Consider the following 24,335-nt stretch of genomic DNA (forward strand, 5'->3'; position numbering starts at 1 on the left):
TTTTGCACCATATTCTAATTTTCCGAGTTTCACCTGTATGCTTTTTTATGGGCTGCACCCATTCTTGATAACACTATGACTGAGAACTTGTATAGCAGGATGCATGGGATGCAACTACATCACCCTGTGTCCATGCTAGAAAACTAGGGGTGTGTTTGGTGATGAGGCTAAACAGACAGTGAATATTTGTTAAGAACCCTTAGGCAGACATCAATTTCTGGGACTTCAGATACAAAATCCCATTGAGAAGTATGCTGATGCAACTGGGGCTACAAGAACCAGTTACTCAACACAGGTAAACAAGGGAAGGAGAAGGCCATGCCTCAAAGTAGGACACCCGTATCCTCCCCAACAATCTTCTAAAAAAGAGAGGAGTAATAATTTTAAAAATGAAAGTTATACACTTAACAAGTCACGGCTGCAGAATTTTTCCAAGTCTTACCCACTCCCACAATATGGGAAATATGGAAGAAAAACAACCTTTCCCTAATCAATAGCTGGTAGTAATGTTCTCCACAAAGGGGTTAGGTGCAGAAAGAGAGCCCTATGGGCCAGAATTCCACGGACTCAGATAAGCTCCTACCTTCCACTGGTGAGACAACAGGCAGCAAGTCACCTTTGTGAATGACACCAAACACTCTGCTCTACCCACTGCCACTCTTACCCACTTATGATATCTACTGCCCTGAAAGTTTTCTCTTAAGGGTAGTGCACATTTATTTAAAAATGAAATAATAATAAATGCATAATAAATAACAATGATCCTTTAATTAACAGAGAAACTAAATGTAGATAGGGTCTTCAATGCACTGCATAGAAATGGTAAATATTTATATATTATCATGATGATCACCATTTGAGAACAGACAGAAGGAGTATGACTGTGTCGTATGTTTGGATTCCTTGGTGTCTTTCAATACCATTAACAATGGTATCCATCTGAATCATCTGAAGGGGTTGGAACTGTTTTGTAGTAGCTCCATTCTTTTCAGGCAGCTTCCAGATGGTGTCACTTGGAGACTGCTGGTCCTTAAAGTGCAAGTTACTGAATGTAGTGCCAGGGCTCCATTTTGTCTCCAATTCCCTGAAGGAAGTGCCAATGGAAAGAAGAATACTCTTCTGATATTTTGTATCAGCAGAAAGAGTTGGGGCAGAGCATGTCACTGGATTGGTTATGGTCGGCAAAGGGAACAAATAGCTCAACAGGAGGAGTGATGGTCCTCCATAGAATGGAGAAATGAAAGTGATATCAGGAAAGGGGAGGAGCAGACCACTCTGTTTGGGTGTTCCGCTGCATAGGGGCCATGAGCAGGGGGCTATGCCCAGTCAGTGCCTTGACCACCTCTTTCCTGTCTCCTTGTGCTGAGTAAATAAATGAGTTGGGAGAAGACTCTTGCCTGATGTATGTTGAACCCACCAGAGTAAGTGCTGCTGCAGTAATCTGATCCACAATTACTTGGGAGCAAGCCCTACTGGATTCAATACTACTACTCTTTGGTAAATGTGTTTAGGATCACAGTCTTGTGTAGAAGGCTGAATCTAATGGATCTTACTTCTAATGTAGTCTGCCCTGAGCCATTTTTGGAAGGGGGGGGGGTTAAAGAAATAAAATAAATAAATAAATAAGATTGCATAGGGTTGTTCTGGTTTCTTCTTCTTCTTCTCTCTCTCTCTCTCTCTGGGCTTTTAATGTCAGCAGCATATGTAATGTTACATTTGTAAAATGTATTTTAAATAATTCGTTTGTGAACAATTGTTCTAACTCTAAAACAGAAGTTTTCACTGTGCAAGAGTACACTCTATAAGTCAAGCCCTAACCCACATATATCACTGCTCACCCCTTTCTCAGCCCCTTCATCCCCAAGGATGCTCCTGAAATCCTTCAAAATTCACTTCATTTAGTGCATTATAAACCACCCTGCATGTTTTGTGTGTCTTTTATAACCAAAGACAGGTGGGGAAAGCAAGAAGGGAATGCGGGGTGGGTCTGGGAATGAATCTAGAAGGGGGGAAGCAAAAATTTAGGTTTGGGAGTCTCAGCTACCCCCTTTCAAAGCAAAAAGTGAAAAAAGAGGGAGATGAAACATCTGAAACCCTTGTCTGGCTTCTAAATTTTTGGGCTGGCTCCTAGACCCAAAGAAAACTTGTCAAGGCCTGAAAGAGGCCCCATACCCAATCTCCTTAGTTTTTAAAAAAGGAATTGGAAAATGTAAACAGGAGGAATTGTGACAAAACAAACATTAACAAGATTTAACAAAGTCGCAGATGAAAGCAAACAGCATTTAAAACCCAAACAATTTTTTGAACAGCTCTGAGAGCAAAATAAAATTGGGCCAAAAGAAGAATATTGACATCTGCCCATTTGCACTGTGCCTACATTATGTGCTCAAGAGTGGATTCAGTTCATGTTTCTAATGTGACTGTTTGGTGTGTATTGTGGGTCAATATCCACTTTTTATTCATGAGCAGTTGTACAATTTTTTTGCTCCTGCTGGGGGTTTTGGTTGATGAAGCATCTATTTTTGTAATACGAAGTGGCATGCTATGCCTGAATCTGACTCTAGGGCTTTCATGAGAGCGCTCAAGATAGTTAGCACACTGCTGATTCCGAAACTTTTACAGGCTTGAGATGAAAAATAATGTTGGAACTGGAGCAAAATCTAGAAAAACTGTGAGCCGTTTATTTCCTGTTTGAAAAGAATAAGCTAATTTATATCTCCAAAGCATGAGAAAAGTACAACTAATGTCTCTTATCCATGCATTTTCCAAATGACAATATGATTGATTTGTTGCGTGCACTTTGGCTTTATATATAGATTATGCCATTTGGAAGGTTTGCTTTTTGTCAGAGTGGTGTGCTTTAGTGATAAACACCACCTTCTCCTATGCTGAGGAAGACAAACACCTGCTATTGAGCACATAAAACCCGGGGTGCTGAAAACATTTACCTGTGCCTTCTGAGCTGGAATGGAGTTTAAAGACAAAAACTCGATTTCTAAAATCAAGTTTTTTTGTTTTGCTTTAACAGCTATTTATTCCAAATGCTATCCGTATTATCTGAAGTAGCTGCAATTGCATTCAATCAGAATAGGATAACAAGGAAGTATAGTCTCTTCTACATTAAAATTTTAGATGTATGTTTTAATATGAAACTGCTGATGCAGTGGGGAAATGCTTGACTAACAAGCAGAAGGTTGCCAGTTTGAATCCCGCAGGTATGTTTGCACCCCCAGGCCCCCAATGAAGACAGGACATGCTTAGTTGGAGTAAATAAGGGCTACTTTTATTATTGTACAGAGGTAACAACACTTGCAACGAGGTCCCAATTAACTAGAGTGTGGGTACTACTCTCGCATGGTGGCCCTTCCTAGTGAAGGGCACCCCACACCAGGGCGAAGGGCTGGGTCCTGATTTGGTCAGGCTCCAAGTCCTGGACTCCTCTCACCACGGGGCTCCACCCCACCGAGGGGTGGGGGTGGTCCAACACCTCCCCAACCCAAGCCGTCAAAGCTCTGAGCTGGTGAGTTGCGCCCACCCCCAGAGTAGGGGACATTCCCAACATTACGGGCCGTCAAAGCCCTGAAAGGCTGTTCCTTGACCCCCCACTCACCCAACTGGCCCTCCAGCCAAACACCGATCCCTGAATCTACCTACCCAACACCCGCACTCTCCTGCCACAGAAATGGGGCAAACCTCTGTTTAGCCCCGCTTTCCCCACCCAGCTAGTACCTCTTGAAGACCGTGTTACAAGTCCCGGAGGAACACCTCGTTCCCCTGGTCGGAGAGATGCGCTCCATCCCCTCTATACAGTGTCGCATCCTGCACTTGTATGTCAGGGTGCTCTATTACTGTCCCCACTAAGGCAGTGATCGCTCTTCCAACCACCTTATTTACTTTTTTATGTGCCCTACTGAAGCACAGGGGGCCCCCTTGGCAGCAGAGAGACTGCTCATGAGATGGCTGCTGAGCTAAGATGTTTCCCCGGCCCCCTCTCCTGATTGGCCAGGCCCTAGTCACGTGGAGGGGGCCAAGATGGTGCTTCCATGCCTGCTTCTTCCGGCCGGGCGCACAACCCCCCCCCCCCCCCGCCTCACTGCTCGGGCAGGGAGGCAAGAAGCAGCATTCCCAGATTATGGGAAACACCTATATTGGGCAGCAGTGATATAGGAAAATGCTGAAAGGCATCATCTCATACTGCACGGGAGGAGGCAATGGTAATCCCCTCCTACCAAAGAAAACCACAGAGCTTTGTGGGTGCCAGGAGTCGAAATCAACTTGACAGCACACTTTAAGAAAATACTATTCCTCATAGTAAAACAACAGGGGTGGGTTCACATATATGTGGCCTTGCACATATATTCTATGTGTGGCTCAACTTGATAGGGATTTGAGGAAACAGAAAATTTTCCAATGTTTGTCCTTTGAAATTATCTTTTGAATTTCACTTTGGAGAAATGTTTATTCTAACCCTACCAGAGGCTGCCTCCTATCAAATGTATAATATAAACAAGGAAATTCAGCTCAGAGAAGCTCCTGCCTCTAGTACGAGGTAGGCTGGATTAACAAGCATTTTCTGAGGAGAACAGCCTTTCCCTAAATTCCCAGATATCACTAGTGATGTGTAGAGAACTGAGTTTGGCTGGCAAGATCTGCCATGACTGTGGTAAGGAGTGGCCTGGAGTCAATGTGCTGTACAGCAATAGTGGATATGGGAATTTGAAGGTTGTTTGCATCATTTGTGGCCTACTCAATACCTCCATGATGAAATAGGCCAGAGGGAATAAACCCTGAGAAGGAATAAAGCAGAATAATGTTCTGCCTGAGATGAGGCTGAAGCCGGTCTGTTTTCTCACTAATATTCTTCTTCTGTTGTTGTTTGTTTGTTGTGTGATAACATAAACAAAGGCTGCAATTCTGGGCACACTTACTTGAAATAAAGGTTCATTGAACTCAGTGGAATTATTTACAAGTTAACAGACAAGATTAGACTGAAAAACTACTATTCATTGATGGAAGGAAAGGCTGTTTTCTTTTTTAAAAACAACTATGATAAAAAACATAACACTCTTCAGTCTCAGACAAGCTGACTCTCCATAATAAAATAAAGCTAAGTTAATCTACTAATCAGGGGTGTAGCAAGGTTGGAGTGGGCCCAGAGACAAGATTTTAAAATGCCCCCCCCCAATATGCTGTTCTTGTAGCTCCAGTTCTTAACACTCACATCAATTTCGGAGAATGAATACAACTGAAGGAAGCCCGGGCAGGTGTGTGGCTGGGGGAGTCAGTCATGTGACTTGCCTCGGGGGGGGGCACGGCAGTGGGCCCCCAGACAACTGTCTCCCCTTGCCCTATTATAGTTACGCCTCTGCTCCTAATTAAACTGATGAAAGCTTGTAGCTCCATTCGAAAACGTAAGATAAACCATTTTTAAAAATGTCTCTCTTAATCGGTTGTTTGTTAAAGCATTGTCTTCCTCATTTATTCTTCACAAAATACCTGCTGGCTTATAAATGAAATCTGCCATGTATAATTCATTACATTAATAAAATAGCTTGTATAATGTTATACTTCCATGTATACTAAGTACACTAATATACTTCCACTTGTATATTAATATACATCCATGCTACTAATCTACACTGACTAAGGTAGGAAGACAATTCTTAAGTCCTAAGGAAATTAGATGTATAAAAGTTGGTTATTGGAACTTCCCAGTAAAATTGATTCCTACATGCTCTTACAATGGCAGATTTCCACCAACTTCACCAAGAGGCTGATAATGTTAAGTTCACTTGGGAAAACAGCAAATTTTATCTCTTGCAATCTTATGAATTTCTTACATCTTAATGTTTAGAAGTCTCAAGCACATGATAAATTATTAAATTCTAGCATTGCTGTGATGTTTTAATACAAACTTATTAAAAATGAATTATCTAGATCTTCTTATGTTGCACTAAAACATATGGTGATGCAGAACAGATAACAAGTTAAGCACAAGAAGTCTAAAAAGCCTAACATCATTTTCAAGCTCAATAATAAAATACTTTAATCATCTATTTTTTGCTCAGTTGTCAAATTTGAGATGTGATATTGATTGAGACACCAGATGAGATGCCATTTAATTTTCTAGCCTCAAACTGATCTATTATTAATGTTAGATATCTGCTTAGTTTTATTCTAATTTAAAAATACTTCTTAGTTGCCCTCATTAGTCTGAAGCATTTAAATTAAAGTATACTGCTACAACACTTGAAACAAAAAACTCTAGATATTGCCTAAAAATCTTAGAAGTCAATTTGACTGATAGGAAAATGTTAAAAGCTCCTGTAGGTTTTAAATTGCATTCCTGTAAACTTACCTGAAAGTAAATCCTTTGAACTCTGTTAGTCTTATTTCTGAACAGACATGGATAGGATTGTGCTGTTAGTGTTCTAAAACAATTTTAAAGATGAAGATTATATAAACATGAGGGCTATGCATGGATGGCTTATCGGATCTGATTCCATTTGAATTGTTCTCTGCATTGTTATCAGGCCAATGCATGGTCCCATAGGATAAAATGGCCCATAGGAAATAATGGGAAATAATCTAAATATATTATTCTAAGTCAGAATCATATAACACTTTCAGGCATGGTATACCTCTCCTCTCCCTTATCACCAACAGAGAAAAGCATGTAAATAGCCATGCTTTTTGATCAGATGAAGTTTCATACAATCCGAAATGAAAAATATCTTATTGGGTGTTGATATAATTGCTTTTGCATTGAAAATAATATGATGCAAAATGCTGCCTGTAGGAACTGTATTGCATTGGATCAGATTATTATTCCAATTTGGTGTACAACCCTAATAAATGTATATCCTGCCCTTTAGTGTAAGGCATTTTTATATTCAATTGTCTCTATAAGATATTTACGTGTCCAATTCAAAAGTTACATGAGAATCTTGCTAAGAGAAAAAGGAATAAATACTGGCTAAATGCCAATCCAGGGAGCTTCCCCATCCTACTCAGTGCCAATCTATGTCTGTACTAATAAAATGTTAATCTGCTAGAAATATATACCATCCCATTTATTTGATCATCTTGCTGAAATGTATACAACTATACAGCAACAATTCATTGCATATAGCGGTTTGTGTAGATACGTTCAGAACAATGCTGTTTTTCATTAAGGTAAGAAAGAAAGAAAGATTGCAGCATCTGAATGCTGAGAGAAAACAAAGAAGGAAAACAGTTGCCAGAGCAACAAACTGCTTGGGTAAAAACCTTGCACTAGCACAAAACTGTTGTGAGAGCTAGTTGTACTAAGAATGAAGCTTGCGCTCCCAACTTGTGTTGCACTACTGAAAGCACTCTTGCACTTGTGCAAGAGCAGTGCAACTGTGGCATTTGTTTTAATGCAGACTTTTGTGCAAGCACTATAGTGCAATTGTACAAATCTCCATTTTTTTAGTGCACCTAAAGTAACTTCTTGTGCTAGTACAAATTTCCTCAAACTGCCAGTGGTTAATTGCTCTGGATGTTAGCCACTGACTATTTCTCCATGAGTACGAGAACAACTTTCATGGGTAAGAGAAGAAAATATTGCCCGATGTCTGGAAACTAACGGACAATATAACCTTAATATGTCCTGCAGATGCAATAGGGGACAGACGATTGTAGGGATATGCACGAACGGTTCAAAGCAAACCCGGTCCACCGCAAATCAGGCTGGTTTATAGGTTCGAGTGTGAACCAGACTGGCCTTCAGGAAAGGTGTACCTGTCTGAAGTTTGAACCTAATCTGGATCAGTTTGTGGTGGACCGGCTTGCCAGTCCATGCGGCTTTAAAAGTTGCTTGTATACAGGGATTTGGAATGTACTCCCTGTAAGGGGTGTGCGAGCTGACTAGATTTGAACCGCGGTTCGAATCAAACCAGACAGGTCTGGCCAGTCTGAGTTTGAATCAGACCAGCCCCCGGTTCTAAGAATTGGTTTGTGGATCGTCTTTGGTATAAGTGTAAAGGGGGCATCCCTATGTTAAAGGCTCAGGATTGGGGTGGAGAGAGAAAGGTGCCTCCATACCTTTAGAGGAGGAGGCAGCGGAGACAGTGGAGAAACATCGGAGGTGGCGTGGGTTGTGGTGGTGGGCTCCCCCAAGCCCCCTGATGGCCTATCAAATGACAGCCCGGGCCAGCAACCTGTGTGGTGGCAAATTGTAAATCATGTGGTGATGCAAATGGCCACTGCACGCGCAGAAGCTCAAACCGGGCCATAGCTGGCCTGGGCCATCATTCGGCAGGCTGACAGGGGGCTTGGAGGAGCCCCTGCTGCTGCCCTCCACTGCCTCTGATGTTTCTCTGCTGTTGTCTCCTCTAAAGGTACGGAGGCACCTTTCTCTCTCCATCTGCACCTCCATGATTTAGGGATGCCCTCTGCTCAAGGATTCCCATTTCCAAGCATACCCAAGCCGGTCTGCAAACCAGTTCGGCCTGGTTCGTGGGTGAAACTGAACTGGACCTAGTTCGACAGAACCTGGAACCAGGCTGGTTAGGATCTGGTTCGGATTTCAACGGAATGGGCCAAACTGGTTCCGTGCACATCCCTAATCCTTGTCAAAATAAGAGCTTCTCCATCTCTGATTGCTTTTAAAAAGACCCTTTAGACTCACCTGTTTTTTCAGGCTTTTAATTAAAATTAAACTGTTTTAATTGTCCCCATCGTGATCATCTGGAGAGGTCTGACTGCAGCTGCCACCAGTCAGTCTGGTGGCCATGCGGGGATGGGCGTTCTCCGTTGCTACCCAAAGACACTGGAATGCATTCCTTGCTGAAATAAGAGCCTCCCCATGTCTGACAATTTTTAAAAAGTCCCTAAAGACTTCTCTTTTCTCTTTTAAATTTAACTGTGGTTTTAAATTACTTTAAGGTTTTTACTTTAGTGTTTTAACTTTATTTATGTTGTTGTAAACCATCCAGAGACCGAAGTCTGGGGTGGTATACAAATTGGATAAATAAATAATTGTTTTTGTCCTGTGAATTTATGTTAATTGTTTCACTCTGTCGATTGTTTTAATTGTTTTTATTCTGTGAAAGTGTTTTATGTTGCAGTGTGTGTTCTGTCTGCGTGGTTTACAGAGCAAACACCAGTGAAATGATGTTTTAAGATAACTTTACTTGTGAGACAAAGGCACTCAGAGATTAGTACAGAACTTGCTGACTCATACATAAAGGAACAGGAACAGGAAGGAAACTAGAATGAAACTCCTAGCTAGCCCAACCAATGCAAAGGAAACTATAGTTTCCCCTCTGGTTTTACAATAGATTACATGCAAACTGTACAGCAAGATAGGTTGCAGCTGTTGCATATCCCCAAATTTTAATTGTTTGTTTATATGTTTATATTATCATTTGGATTGTGTACACTGCTTGGAGATGTATATTTGGGCAGTATAGAAATATGATAGATAGATAGATAGATAGATAGATAGATAGATAGATAGATAGATAGATAGATAGATAGGAATCCAGTGAGGATTCCCCTTTGCTTGTAAAGGGTACCCCTTTTGCTTTACAAAGGGCTTTACAAGTGCCTTATAATGGGAATGTGGCAAGAGGCACCTTTGAAAGTAAAACATTCACCTGGATCCATAAGTAAATCCATACTGACAATGTATATGAGATTAGGTATAGAATATGACAAAATGGGGCTATATGGGCCACTGTTGTAAGCCTTAATGACAGCTGACCAAATATGGAATATAATCGTGAGGGATTTAGAATAAATTAAAATGATTTTACTGGAAATTCAGTGACTATCAACTTGTATCAGTGAACATTACAAAATGAGTGAATTTGTATTTCTATAAGAAACCTGCTTTTGTAATAATGATGATTAAAGATTGTATTAGGACCACATTTGCTAATGGTTTCATTTTGAGCCAAAGGAGAAAAAATTCATGCATATGAAATTAATTGTACTGTTGAAAACTGAACCATATGAAAAGTGTTGCACATAGTTGATGAAAAAGGAAGATCTCTTGCCATGATTTTGCAGACTTAAGAGTTCTTCCTAATTCCAGCAACTGTGATCTGACAAACTGTGAGATCATTTATACAATCAAAAATGGTGTTCTACCTGGGTTTGGGAGCTGTGTGTGCTCCCAATTTTTGGTTGTGTGGAAGCAAGGTAGGAAGAAAACTCAGGTAGCTTTCCCTCCTACCTTGCTTCCACACAATCACTTCTACCCTGGTTCACCTCTTACCTTGCTTCCACACAACCATGAATTGGGAGCATACGCAGCTACCAAATTCAGGAAGAACACAGTTTTTGGTTGTGTGAAGGACCTCTGTGCCATCTAATTTAATTTAAATTAATTGTCAGATTATTTCTATTTTCAAACCGCTACTCTCCATCTGAGTAATATCTTTGGACTTCTAATCCTCTGTAATAAAGAGCTAAAGTGTGAGCCCGTGTCTCTGCGTCCGTGTCTTTCTCGGGTGTTCTGGGAATGCGCAGAGCGCATGCTCAGAGCGCCCGAGAAAGATACGGCCGCAGGGACACGGGCGGCCATGTTGGCTCCCGGAGGGAGCAGGGAAAAGGGAGAAGGGAGCAGGGAAAGACGGGGCAGGGAAAGGCGGCGGCGGCAGGACCGGCCTGACCGTGGGGGACGGACGGCGGCTGGACTGTCCCTGCCGCAGAAACAGCCGCAGGAAGAGGAGAGGCAGCGGCGGGTCTTGCCCGGCCGCCGAAAAAAGAAGGGAGAGGAAGAAGCCGGTCGAGGCGGTGGCAGAGCCGCCGCGGCCGCTGCTGCCGGATGTGGTGAAGAGGCGGTGGGGGAAGCAGAAAACGGGAGGCCGGCGGTGGCGGGGGGCCCTTGCCTGGCCGGGGAGACCAGCCGCGGTGTGGAGGCTGACGGCGGCGGGAGGGGGAATGGCGGCGCAGGGCCTGGAGCGCACAACTCCCCTAGCGCCCGTTATTTTAACGGGCCTGAAAAAACTAGTATTAAATAAAACAATTGGAAATAATGACTTTTTGGAGAATGTTCTTTATAAGAAACAGGAAACCCAGTTCTTTATGGAGGTTACTGTTTCATCAGTCAAAGTATTTTGTGTGATGAATTTACAGTGGGGCCATTCACACAACCTACCAGGTGGGGGAATGGCTTCCCAAATCTTTCCTTCCTCCCAGATGATTGCTGTTTTGTTGGTGGGAGCTCACTCCATGACCAGCCCTGCTCCATGCAGTGCGGAACAGGGTGGATTGATCTGAGGCCAGGACTCATCCCAGCCTCCATGAAGCCCACAATGCAGTGTGCAACACACATGCTGCATTGGGGGATTCCCCAAAGAGATGGGTGCTCTAGATACCCATCTCTGTGTACAGCCAAGCTCGAAGCAGCCTGTGCTCACACACGAGCAAGTAGACGGGGGTAAGGGAGTGCTCACTCCTTTAATTTCAGCTAACAGCCAGGGTAAATAGCAGGTCTAGGTGACATGGCCCCACCGGGACTGGGCCCAATCCTAGCAGTTCCCACACACAGCCTAACCCAGGCTGGGCATGTGTGAACAGCCTCAATTTGTCTTTGAGGATATTTATATCCTTTGCTTCCTATAAAAAGAAGCAGCAAAGTAGGTACCATATCAAAGGAACACCGGAAGCTGCCTCATACTGTGTCAGACCATTGGTCCATTTAGCTCATTATTGTCTACACAGATTGGCAGCAGCTTTCCCAAGGTTACAGGCAGGGGTCTCTCTATATGGAGATGCCAGGGAGGGAACTTGGAATCTTCTGCATTAACACATGCAGGTGCGGTTCCCAGAGTGGCCCCATCCCCTAAGGGGAATTTATTATAGGGCTCACAGATGTAGTCTCCCATTCAAATGCAAACTAGAGTGGATCCTGCTTAGCAAAGGGGACAATTCCCACAAGACCAGCTCTCGTCCATAAGATCTTGTGATCTTAGCAGCTAACTTTCATAGTGTTTCCTAAAACTGCTTCTATGACCCAAAGCCCAATATATGGAACCACTAATTGAACATTCAGTCACTTAATATATTCACCAAAAGCTAATAATATGATAATTCCAATCATTTTCCTTTTCCAAGGAATTTCTGTATTGGTGCACAATTTTATGGTTATATTGCACCTCTCTGGTGACTGAAAAGTTATCCTTAAAACAGTAGATTTCCAATGCCCCTTCGAACAACAGCTTAGGTGCACTAACCCCTCAGACCTTGGGGACTTGGTCCAGTCCTCCAAGGTCCAGGGGAGGGGCTCCAAATGTCTGGGGCTGGGAGCCTCTGACAGCCACCTTATGCCCACCCTGCCAAAGCTCCGCTTAAAAAAAAACCTCTTACCGTGGCTGAGGGGTAGTAGCGGGGAGCGGGGGATCAGAGCAGTCTTTTTCCCTTCTCCCCCCTCCCCCAGTGGTTGTGGTTACCAGGAACGATGCTGGGCTCATCTGTGATGTCATGGGCTTGCGACGATCTCTAAGTGCCTTGCAGTTGCTTAAAGATGCTGGTCCGAAAGGATGGGCCCAGCGTCGTTCCTGGTCTCCACCACCACCAGGGGAGTGGGAGGAGAAGGGATAAGGACTGCTCCATTCCCCCCCTCCACGGACACCCCTCGGCCACGGTAAGAGTTTTTTAAAAAGTAGAGCTTTGATGGGGCGGGCCCCTTAAAGGAGGTTTCGGAGGCCTTGCGCTGGGGGACCCTCGCGGCTGGGTGGTCCGGGTGCCCAAATTACCTTGGTGTGCTCCTGAACCCTGGGTATTTAAGATAACATCTTCTTCGGTATGAGCCCCTTCACCTATTGAGATCATCCAGAGAGGTCCTGTCTGGTGGCCATGCAGGGACAGGACTTTTTTTGTTGCTGCCCCGAGACTCTGGAATGCATTCCCTGCTGAGCTAAGAACATTTCCATCTCTGACAGTTTTTTAAAAGACCTTAAAGACTTATCCTTTCATCCAAGCTTTTAAATTTAACTGTGTGTTTAAATTGTTTTCAGGTTTTACTTTTGTGTATTAACTTGTTTTATATTGTTGTAAACCGCCCAGAGAATAAATAAATAAATAGTAATGCAAGAGTGACCTGCAAACAGCACCCACATTTATTCAGATGCTGCAGAAGTGCAGGAGTTCCAGGACCACTTGTGGTAAACTGTGAGTCATGCTAGCCACTAAGAATAAATAAGACTGGAGATTCCAGAACATTCTGTATTGTTTATTGAGCCTAGTCACAAGGAGCAATCTAAGATTCATTTCAACTTCCCACATGGAGACAACTCCTTTAGAGAAGAGACTCTCTTGCTTATGAAGAAGCAAAGTTGAGTTTGCAGTGTTCAGAGTAAAGAAGGAACCTGGAACGTACAGAAACTCTCTCTTTTTTGAGGGGGGGGCACTTCTAAAGCTAGAATGATGTGCTTTTACCTTTCATTTTTGGGATGCATTTGTTCCAAATGTCCCCCCTGTGGTAAGATCTGAGGTTTATTATGTTCTGAAGATCCTCTAAAAGCTGTTATTTTCAAGAACAACATTTATATATTCAAAGAGCGAGCGAGCGAGAGATAATCTTATATGCTACCAGCCTGCCCACATGATATGCTCATGGTACTCCTCATGCATGCATGAAAAGGAGCTGCATGCACAGATAGAGCTTTGCTTGCTGCTGTTTGTCATTTCCCCAATGGTCACTATTTATTTTTAAAACAGGCTTCTCTCTTCAATAGTGGGAATACCACAAAGAAAAAGCAAGCAGATGAGGTTCCATTCTACAGACTCATGCCCATGTTTTGTATCCTAGCCATAGATCTTTCAATTTTGTTGAAAAGCAAATGCATCAGGCAAAGACCTGTGAAAAATCATCTGCTGTCTAAGAGGAAAATGTTGATGTATTGTCTAATGTAAACCAAGAGAAGCGATGAAAGGGTGCTGTTGCATCACTCACTTTTTAAAAACTGGAATGAAAATGACCTTAAGAAAGCAAAAGAAGTGAGTCCCATGGAAATGTGTAAGGAAAGGCTTGCTTGCTTACCTCCATCAAGTTCTTCAGCACCAAAATGATTCCTGTAGAATAGCATAATCTCAATCTTGTAGCACTTGTAGATAGTCACTAAACAAACAAGCAGCAGCAGAATAGCACCAAGCCCGCCAGCAAGCTCAACTGTATACATCAGTTCTGCAAAGAATTATAAAATTGAATAACCACCACATTCTGAACTAGAGGCAGCCATTTATTAGCATGCCTGGGGGAAAAGAGGTTAACAGTCCTCAAATAGCTAATCTTTAAATATTTTTTCTGTATACAAAACTATATGCTTCATTAGTAATAATATAGCACATTTTTTCTGGAAACAATACAATACTGTTCTCTCTTATTCAGCATAATAGGCATGTGACATGCAACAATTGGCATATGTGTTTCTCAGTGAGTATTTGTCAGTCATGTAGGATGAAGCTAAAGATATCAGTTCTTATGTTTCACAATTTAAATATTTGAAGATAAATTATTCTAAACTCCCAGAATATCATGGATCGCTTGTGTGTTAATATCTCTGACACCATTCCCTGTTTAGATGCAATTCATCTTCCCTTCTCAGCTATCCATAAACAGGTTTGTCTCTCCCGCCCACTCCCCAGATTTTGCAAATCATCTCAATTTGTCATTTCTGACATTCAAGCTTGGAATGTGCACACTTTCTTTGTGTTGCTTTGTACCACCAGAGATTACATGATGGATGGAGATCACTGTCATGTCCCTTAGTTTTGAAGGATGAAACAGTCTTGTGCAAATGCACTTGTCTCTTTCTGTCAACAGTCATCTCCTCAGTGATATCACTCATCAGATAATAACTATAAGTTGTAAAGTCATCATTACCCATTGCCCTCACATCTGCCAAGAAGTTTGCACATGTAAAGAGAGCAACCATTCTGAGTCAACAGTGCTATTATTCTTTCTGTTGCTAAGAAAACAGAAAATGAGACAGTAAAATGAAAAGATATAGTCCTTAATCTATTTTTTTTTAAAAAAAAAATACTATTAAGTGCCATAAGGCTATTGTATTGTTTCATAAACTATATTAAAATTAGAGATAAAGAATCATATGTCATCCTGAAAATCAAAAACATTATGTTGTCATCCAGCTTTTAAATAATGGCTGGCGTTAAAAACTAGTAAAAAATAAATACAATTTGACAGATGAAAAGAGAATGTAAAATAATAATTTTAAAAGACGGTTCAGTCAGAGATGCACTTAGGCATTTTGGAGCCTGGTACTAAAAGCCTTTGGAGCACGCCCCCCCCCAGCTGGAGACCCCCCCTTGCAAGTTAAGCATCATTCCACCACACACATCAAACCCCCACCCCCACCATCTCTCTCTTTGACACAGTATTTTTAACACGTCAGTTCTTAAGGGCACAAACAGCAACCGAACTCACAAGAATGTAAGAATATAAAACAGGTATATTCATGCAAATATGCGTTAGCAGAAACATTTCAACACACAATATATTCCCATCCCACATATTCTTTTCCCCACTCCCCCTCTGTCTCTAAAGCACCCAACATAGGTCATAATCACACTTGGCTGCCAAGTGCAGTGCAGGCCAGTGGTGACCACACCACCCAGAACAGACTAAAGAGCATTTGGAGGGCCCCAGAGGGTGTGAAGGCCCTGGACTCTGGCCCCGAAGTCACTGTAAGAGCGTCACTGTGTGCAGTTTATGTTTAGTAATAGCTGACATTGTTACCCAGATAGCCTGTTTGGGGGCTCCCAGGAGCCCCCCCTAAACCTGATTTGGAGCTACAGACTTATAGTTTCCATTTTGGTCTCTCTGAACCCACGGGATCATCAGTTCACCATTTGGTTCACTCATGGGGTTCACTTGGCACGTAGCTTGGGAAAAATGGGTCTAGGTCATGCCTAACCCCCAACTGCAAGAGGACTATCCCTCTGCTCACCCCTCTGATTCCAATACAAGTGAGGGAGCCAGAGTAGACACAAGTTAATTAAGCACTATTCTTCTAAAGAACAAGCCAAATACTCTCCCCCTATATAATAAGTACATCAGATCAGTTCAAGCTTAGCACCTTCACAGGAAAGAATAAGATAAGAGGTAACAGGCACATCTCTTCTCTAACACAGGTGTTAATGGCTGGCTTGGGGCGTGGGAAGCAAGCTTGTTAAAACATTCCTAGACACTCCCATGGAGTGTCCCAATATAAGCTCTGATGTACCCATTTCATTCCACTCTACACAGGTTCCTTAACCTATTCACCTCATTGTGAATAGAAGCACACCCAGCAAGGAATTGGACAAAATATATTCTTCTGTTCATCACCATTGTGACCCTTTCCAACAGAAAAGTGTGGTCAGCATTCTGCCTAAGGGCAATATTATTATTATTATTATTATTTAATTAATTAATTAATTAATTAATTCAATTTCTATACTGCCCTTCCAAAAATGGCTCAGGGCGGTTTACAAAGAGAAATAAAACAAATAATATGGCTCCCTGTCCCCAAAGGGCTCACATTCTAAAAAGAAACATAGGACACACACCAGCAACAATCACTGGAAGTACTGTGCTGGGGGTGGATAGGGCCTATCACAGCCCTTGATATGCTGCCTATCACAGCCCTTGAGACAACTAAATTGTGTGTCTCTTCCTTGGATTCACCCATTGCGTGTTTGTGTGTTTGGACATTAGCTACACCATCTTGCTTTGCCTGGACTCTTGTTCCTATCCCTCTTGTCGCTTCCATATCAACCTCTTTGGAGTCTGCCTGGTTCTTGGACCCTCATGTGGCACCTGGGTACCTGCTCGTGCCTTCTGACTTTCTGCCTGTCCCAGAGGAAAGAGGTCCCTTGACACTGGTCGAACTACAAAGGTCCACACACCCCTTGTGTGTGGACAGACTTGGGTATACTAATCTCTGCTCTAGAGCCTCTGGCTCCCCTCTTCTTCAGCTCTTTTTAAATCCATAGCTGTTCTCAAAGACCATTTCTGTAGTCAGCCTTGAGTGGATTTAATTCGGATCTCAAGCCAAAAAAGCCTCTTTGTGAGCTTCAATTCAGTCCTATTGATTTATTAACCTTGTTAGCTTTGTTAGTTAATATTGTTTTGCTTGCTAATCAAGATTTATTTCCTGTACCTGAAACCCTTAAATAAACCTGACTCTATTTTGGAACTTCAAACTTTCTGTCAGTCATTTCCATGACCAAAGCTTTGCACAAATGTATTCTGAAAATGGGCTTCTCCATATAAACTCACTAGTTCCCCACACAAGCCCAAAAATAGTCAGGGGGTGTTTGCCAATTCAACCAGGAGCAGTATCATTAACAACATATAGAGCAAGGAAGCACCAGCACAGCAAGAGGAACAGTCTAACAGTACTTCCCAACTAACTGCACCAGTACACTGGGAAAAGAGCAATTTTTGATGGCCTCCTCTTCCTCAAAAAGTCCTCTATGCCACCTGTAAAGCATGTCCCTGAGGGCTGTGCAGCCTTCAGGAAACTCTTTTCAGGTGGGGAAGGGGACTACATCAAAAACTGACTTGGTGTAACAGGGCACTTAGAAAGTGCTATTAGCCCGCTCCTCTCCCTGCACTGGTACTTTCTTGCTCTATATGTCAGTCATTACTTTGGATTACAATTGTGACACTTGGCATATAACCATAATACCATTGTCTGTACCCCTGTGCTCAACACTAATCTAAGATCTGGTATATTCATGCATATTCATATGCATATTCATAATGAATATGCATATGGATATTCATCATATATTCATGATCTGGTATATTCATGCCTTTAGTGGGTTCTTTGCGGATAAAATTTCCTGTATTCAGGCCGACTTAGACTTCACTATTTCTGCAGGGTCTGTGAGAGAGGTATCCAGCAATCCCTCTTGCAGTGTTAGGTTGGATCAGTTTCAATCTGTGACTCCTGATGATGTGGGCAAGCTGCTTGGAGTGGTATGGCCTACCACTTGTTCTCTGGATCCTTGCCCAAACTAGCTACTTCGATGTAGCGGAGAGATTGTTGGAGATGGCCTAGGTAATATCATAAATGCATCGCTGAGGGAGGGTAGGGTGCCTCCCTGTTTGAAGGAGGCAATAGTTAGACCTCTTCTTAAGAAGCCTTCCCTGGATCCCTCAGCAATGGATAGTTATAGGCCAATCTCCAATCTCCCCTGGCTGGGCAAGGTAATTGAGAGGGTGGTGGCTAACCAGCTCCAGCTGGTTTTGGAGGAAACTGATTATTTGGAGGAAACTGATTATCTAGACTCCTCTCAGAATGGCTTTAGAAAGGGCTATGGGGTTGAGACAGCCTTGGTCGGCCTTTTACCGGGGAATTGATAGAGGGAGTGTGACTCTGTTGGTCTTCTTGGATCTTTCGGCGACGTTCTATACCATTGATATCCTTCTGGGTCGCCTTGGAGAGTTGGGAATAGGCAGCACTGCTCTGCAGTGGTTCCATTCCTATCTCTCAAGTAGATCTCAGATGGTAGAGCTTGGTGACAGTCGCTCCTCAAAACGGGAGCTGTTATATGGAGTCCTTCAGGGCTCCATTCTGTCACCAATGCTTTTCAATATCTACATGAAACCACTGGGTGAGGTCATCAGGAGATTTGGTGCTGGGTGTTATTAGTATGCTGATGACACCAAATTTATTCCTAATATTTGGTAAGTATTGACTGTGCTGCTAAAACTATACCATGCCGTATATTTCAGTTAAAGAAATACGAAGCCGTGAGTGGGGAAAAACATTTTCACTACCTAGGTATCTTCACACTTTTATTATTCCAATGTGTACAGCTGCTATAAAAGCATCACTGTTCTCTATAAGACAATAAAATGTAATTAAGGATCATTTTGTTTTTTAAACAAAGGAGTGGGACCCCCCCCCCCCCCCGTTCTCTTCACAACTGTAATGGAAATTCCTTCACATTTTACAGATTTAAGCGGAGGAGTGCTGGTTCCACATATTTGGTACATTTCTTATCTATAGGGAAAAGATGTTTGTTTCTCTCAAATAAATAAACCTACAACAGTTTCATTAGAATAGTAATAAAATGGCTTAGGAAATAAATGGAAATGGAAACTACACAGCACTAGCTTAGCATAGCCCTGTTTATCAAGTTTTGCCACATGTGATGCAGCTGTTCAGCGGTAACCACAAGATGAGGATTTAATGTGCTAGGTTGCTAGGTGCAAAATACACCATTTATGTGCCCGCTGTAATGGTGATGTATTAAGGCCAGGGAAATCCTAGCATGGAGAAACTAGACTAGAATTATTATGGGATTAAACAGAAAAGATTTCATAAAGTTTTTCTGCAGTAATTATTCTGAATGGATATGCTACAAAAGACATCTCATTTGGACCATAGGATTCTCACTGTCAGATCCCTGCAGCCCATATTACTTCAATTCTGATGAAAATTCACACTAATCAATGGGAAGCAAGCTTGCTTAACTTTCTCAGATTTCATTCCCTGTTTCATAGACTGCTTCAGACATAACGGGGAACCTGAGGTGAACTCAGCTCAGGTTTGTGCCCCCCCCCATCTCATCCAGATGATCAGAACCACAGTTCCTGGAGCCAAATGTGGTTCTGATTTGGCCCCCAAATCTTGGAATGAACCCTTGGTTTGTAGTGAGTTTAGCTCATCCATCCGAGGGTCCATTCCAATTGCTGTGACGTCTGGATTCTGAATTAACTCCAAACCAGAGTTAAGGAAGAAAGCTCCTCCCCCGGACTATAGTGCTATTGGCTGGCATGGGCTGTCCTTCTAGGGTTGGAGAAAGCCCACACAGCCAGTCCTGCCCTATTGCCGGCTCCCAGACTGGGATTTTGAGCATACAGGGGTGGTGGTGGAGGAGGCAAAATGCTGGTCCCTTGAACCAGTGGTTTGCCCTTAAGCCCAAAGGTGGCCATAGACTGCTTCTGGCTTAATGAGCAAATGAGACAATCTACAAGTGTGTCCCAGAATCCTTTGTGATTATACAGGGGGTTGTGGGGAACTTCTCTGTAACTATGTTGAAGGCCGGCTATGCCAAAACAGCAAGTTCCAAACCTCCCACGTTTCTTCTAGCCTGGTAGAGTCCGCATAACATTCGGTTCTTGGTACAGGTGGCCAGTTAGCCAATTCAGGACCTCAAAATTTGGTAGTTTCTGTGTAAAATCAGTACCATTGGAGGGTATGGCCCATGATGCTCTCCAGGAAAGAAACCAGGGTAGCAAAGCACATATCCACTATTTAAGATGAACTCTTTCATTATGGTACAGTTTGCATTAATATTAGTGGTTGCTGCCGCTGCAAGTGTTATATTCCTTTGAAATGCAAAGTTTGCTATTCAAGTTCCCTGGATTTGAAGATTTTTAAGGAGATTCCATTTCAGCACAATTCCACTTCAAGGGGGAAGGGGGAGAAACAAAAAATGCAAGCCATTCGGAACTGTTCAGCCTTTTCTGTTATTACTTTAAAATTACAGACCTTGTCCTGTTTAAGGCCTGAGATGGAGCTCTGAATACTGCAAAGGAAAATTACCAGGCATTTCCTAGGAGAAATGGCATCCTGTTAAACACTATAAATAAATGAGTGCCAAAGAGTTACATCTGAGGGCAAAGCAATCATTTAGTTACAGGCAATTAACAATAGTCTTTCAAAAGCCTGGATCTACTCTGAGGGGAAAGCCCATTGATTGCTGTTGCAGCCATAGATGTTTTTTAAAATAAATTGCCTCAATTTGAAACAAGATTTGCTACAAGCAGTTTGACCAGAGGCTACACTTGTTTTCTTATCAGCTAGTTTGACCAAGCAAATGAAAGAAGCAGCTAATTAAAATAAAGCACTGGCATTCTATGAACCTATAGAATTATATCACGGGTAATAAATGCATTCATTTTACACGAATACTACCATAATTATCAGATGCCGTTCTGGGATGTATCTTTGATCTGCACCTGGTTTTAATTTTTGATAAACCTCCTCAACAATGTCACAGAGGTAATTTACTTATCATTAATGGTACTTGCACAGAGCAGTAAATAAATGGAAAGAAGCTTCTCAGAAGACCTTCCACTCTTCAGTTTTGCAGCTTTCTAAGAGACTTTACACATAGGGCCTGGGATGATGTCTGACCCTTTATAATATGCAGAGCTGCTGTTGCATTAAGCACTGGATTGTTTTGTGATTGGTAAGTACACCCAAGCTGTAATTCTCAGTTGCACTTTTTGTTTTGTTTTTTGTTTTTTTAAATCTGATTCTGAGGTTCTCTGCTATGCCCCCTTTCTCTGGAATACTCTCTATGGGGCTTTGGCGGGCTCCTTCCATAAGCCCCCCCCCCCATTTTAGACAGCTGGTGAAACCCGTTTTATTTCAGCAAAATTTTTGTACATTGTTTTATTGTTAATTTTAACTATGTAAGTATCCCTGGGATGTTTTTAGAAGGAAGGAGAAATAAATAAGTATGTATTACTAACTGCATTTTCTATTGTTTTGCTTTTATGGACAACCACCTTTCAGACTTAAACACTTCTATGATGCATTCAATGCAGGAGGAAGATAATAAGCCTATTCTCACGATGGGGGAAAACCAGGCTAGAGGACCCCAGCACAGTTTCCACCCATCGTGAGAACAACCAGGCTCATGGGAAAGCCTGGTGGTTCTGTGGTGACTAGCCAGCCAAAGTAGCCCCCCCCCCTTAAATGGGGTTAGTGGAGTGAGCGCTCCACTAACCATTTTCCAAATTGTGAGTTGCCACAGCTCAGCTCTGCAACTCATGAGGAGACCCCCACCAGGCCGCTAAAACAAGCCTCCCGGTCTCAGGGGTCTCCCCAAGATGCCCCATGCACCTGCGCGGGGCATCCTGGGACTTCCGGGGGCCATGTTGACCCCTATCTCTGCAGCCCCTACCGGCTTCATGATGGAGCTGGTAGTCATGTGGATGCCCAATCAGGCCACCCAGCGACTGCTCATCTGCGGAGAAAGCAGGCTAAGTCTGCTCTCCCAGCAGAGCCCGGTAAGACTCTCCACACTGATCATGTGGAGAGCCTATGTACGCTAAAAGCTAGAAAGCTTTTAAAGACTTGGCTTTTTACCCAGGCTTTTACATGATCATTTTCTACTGCAGCTTCTTTGTGTTTTTATTTGTTGTATTTGTTGTATTGTTTTTATGCCTGTTTTTATATTTTTAACATGATGTTTTTATTGACTTTTTATTGTATGTTTTTAACTTTTGTAAACCGCCTTGGGGTTATCTTTTTAATGAAAGGCGGTATATAAATGCAAAAATAAATTAAATAAATAAATAAATAATGGGAGATGAGCTGTCAGTGACTGACCAGGAGAGAGTTCTTGGGGTTGTAGTAGATGTTATGGGCACCACAATATATTAGATTCAAGGTACCAACTCAGAAGTATGTGGAATTGAGGCCTGTGTCTGATTTCATTTTATATTAAGAAATGAAATAATACCTGAACTCAGGGTGAATTGACACCCCAGATCTCAACTGGTTTGTGAGGGAAGAGGCGATCCAGCATTGTATTGTGAAATGGATACTCAAGGAAGCACAAAAGCCAGGCCTGAACAATCCAAATGCTAATATGTGACTCACTACCAGATAATGTCTGAGGAAGAGGCCAGAGGCTGATCTCCCCTCTCCTGTTGCAAGAAGTCAGCCTTAATCCTTGTCAATGATTAACTCAATTGCTCTCTATAGAAATTCAACATAGGTAGATGCATACAAAGAAAATACCTATAGACTTTAATTCTTACCTTACTAACACTTTAACACCTTTTGGGGGTCAGGCTGGCAAATCTGGGAAGATGCCCATTTGCAGCTCAGAGATGCAGATTTGCTTTGGGCAATGTCCCCCCCCCCCTTCTAAGCGCACAGTTTACAGAATATGAGATTCAGATCTCTCTGGACTGGCCAATATCCTGAATAATTAAAAGACATTGTCCAGAAGGTAACAGCATTGTCACCCCTTTTTTGGGACCCAGGAAATGATGAGATTTGAATAGCATCTATGAGAGATCAAAGGAAAATACAGCTATAAAGAACAGGCTTACTGGACAGAGAGTTAGCAATCTTGTGCCTACATGCAAGACCTGCTCACAAGCAATCCCAGAGTTTGCTGCTAAGCCACGGGGCAACAAGCAGGAACTCTGTCCATGGACAGGAGCTGTCTGTGACTTCTACTGTGCAGTGAAAAGTCAAGACTTCCCCAGCCATGGTGCTCTGACTCTCAGCCGTGCTCTGAGCAAACTGCATGCTTGATCCAAAAGCTCCTGTCTCCAGCCAGAAGCCTCGCTCCCTCAGCTGAAAGATCCACTGCTCTCAAAGCCTCTGATCCTGGTAATATGCTGCCCCTACAAGCCTTGGATCCCTTCATCTTTTCCCCTTTTTCTCCCTTCCCCTCGTCCCTCTACTAATTCCTGATCTCCCCAAACCAAGCCGGTCCTCAGCCTTCCTTACCCCCCCCCTTTCCCCCCCTGTCTATATCTGAATCATATTAGGCTTTAGAAAGATTTAATACACACACATATGTTAGTTAGGAACACTGGTTAAATACTGGTACTGGCTAAGATGTTCTGTTTTAAATACTGTTGGTAATATTGATAGAGTGTTCTGCTTTCTGCTCAGCTAGATTGATGTTGTTATTCTTTTATAGCAATAGCAATAGCAATAGCAATAGCACTTACATTTATATACCGCTCTATAGCTGGAAGCTCTCTAAGCGGTTTACAATGATTTAGCATATTGCCCCCAACATTCTGGGTACTCATTTTACCGACCTCGGAAGGATGGAAGGCTGAGTCAACCTTGAGCCCCTGGTCAGGATCGAACTTGTAACCTTCTGGTTACAGGGCAGCAGTTTTACCACTGCGCCACCAGGAGCTCTTTATACTCAATAAAGCCCATTGAATCTTTGAGGATTGGTTTGATATCCTTTCTATTGGTTTGATATCCTTTCTATCCTTGCACCCAGATCCTACATGGTCACTGTCTAAAAGAACTTGGTCACTTGGTGACACTATGGGACAGGCCTAATTTGTATGCTAGCTAATGAGCATATTTAGTATATAAATCAGGCCTGGACCGTAACATAGACAGCTCATTGAAAATGTCGACTCAGTGCGTGACAGCTGTGAAAAACGCGAATTCCATGCTAGGAATCATTAGGAGGGGGATTGAAAATAAAAATGCTAATATTATAATGTCCTTATACAAATCTATGGTGTGGCCACATCTGGAGTACTGCGTACGGCTTTGGTCACTGTATCTTAAGAAGACTCTTGTAGAACTGGAAAAGGTGCAAAAGATGGCAACCAAAAT

At 42.6% G+C, this 24,335-nt stretch overlaps 1 protein-coding gene across 10 annotated transcripts in view; it reads right to left on the reverse strand.

The window, feature by feature from the left end:
* IL1RAPL1 (interleukin 1 receptor accessory protein like 1) overlaps positions 1 to 24,335 on the reverse strand; it is a 1,164,933-nt gene that overhangs the window by 14,396 nt on the left and 1,126,202 nt on the right. For all 10 annotated transcript variants that reach the window (XM_053311513.1, XM_053311511.1, XM_053311510.1 and 7 more), the window contains one exon: positions 14,018 to 14,161. In XM_053311513.1, coding sequence (XP_053167488.1) covers positions 14,018 to 14,161 — 144 coding nt within the window. The remainder of the gene's footprint in view (positions 1 to 14,017; positions 14,162 to 24,335) is intronic.

Source organism: Hemicordylus capensis, chromosome 3 (assembly GCF_027244095.1).
Source record: "Hemicordylus capensis ecotype Gifberg chromosome 3, rHemCap1.1.pri, whole genome shotgun sequence".
Taxonomy (NCBI): Eukaryota; Metazoa; Chordata; class Lepidosauria; order Squamata; family Cordylidae; genus Hemicordylus; species Hemicordylus capensis.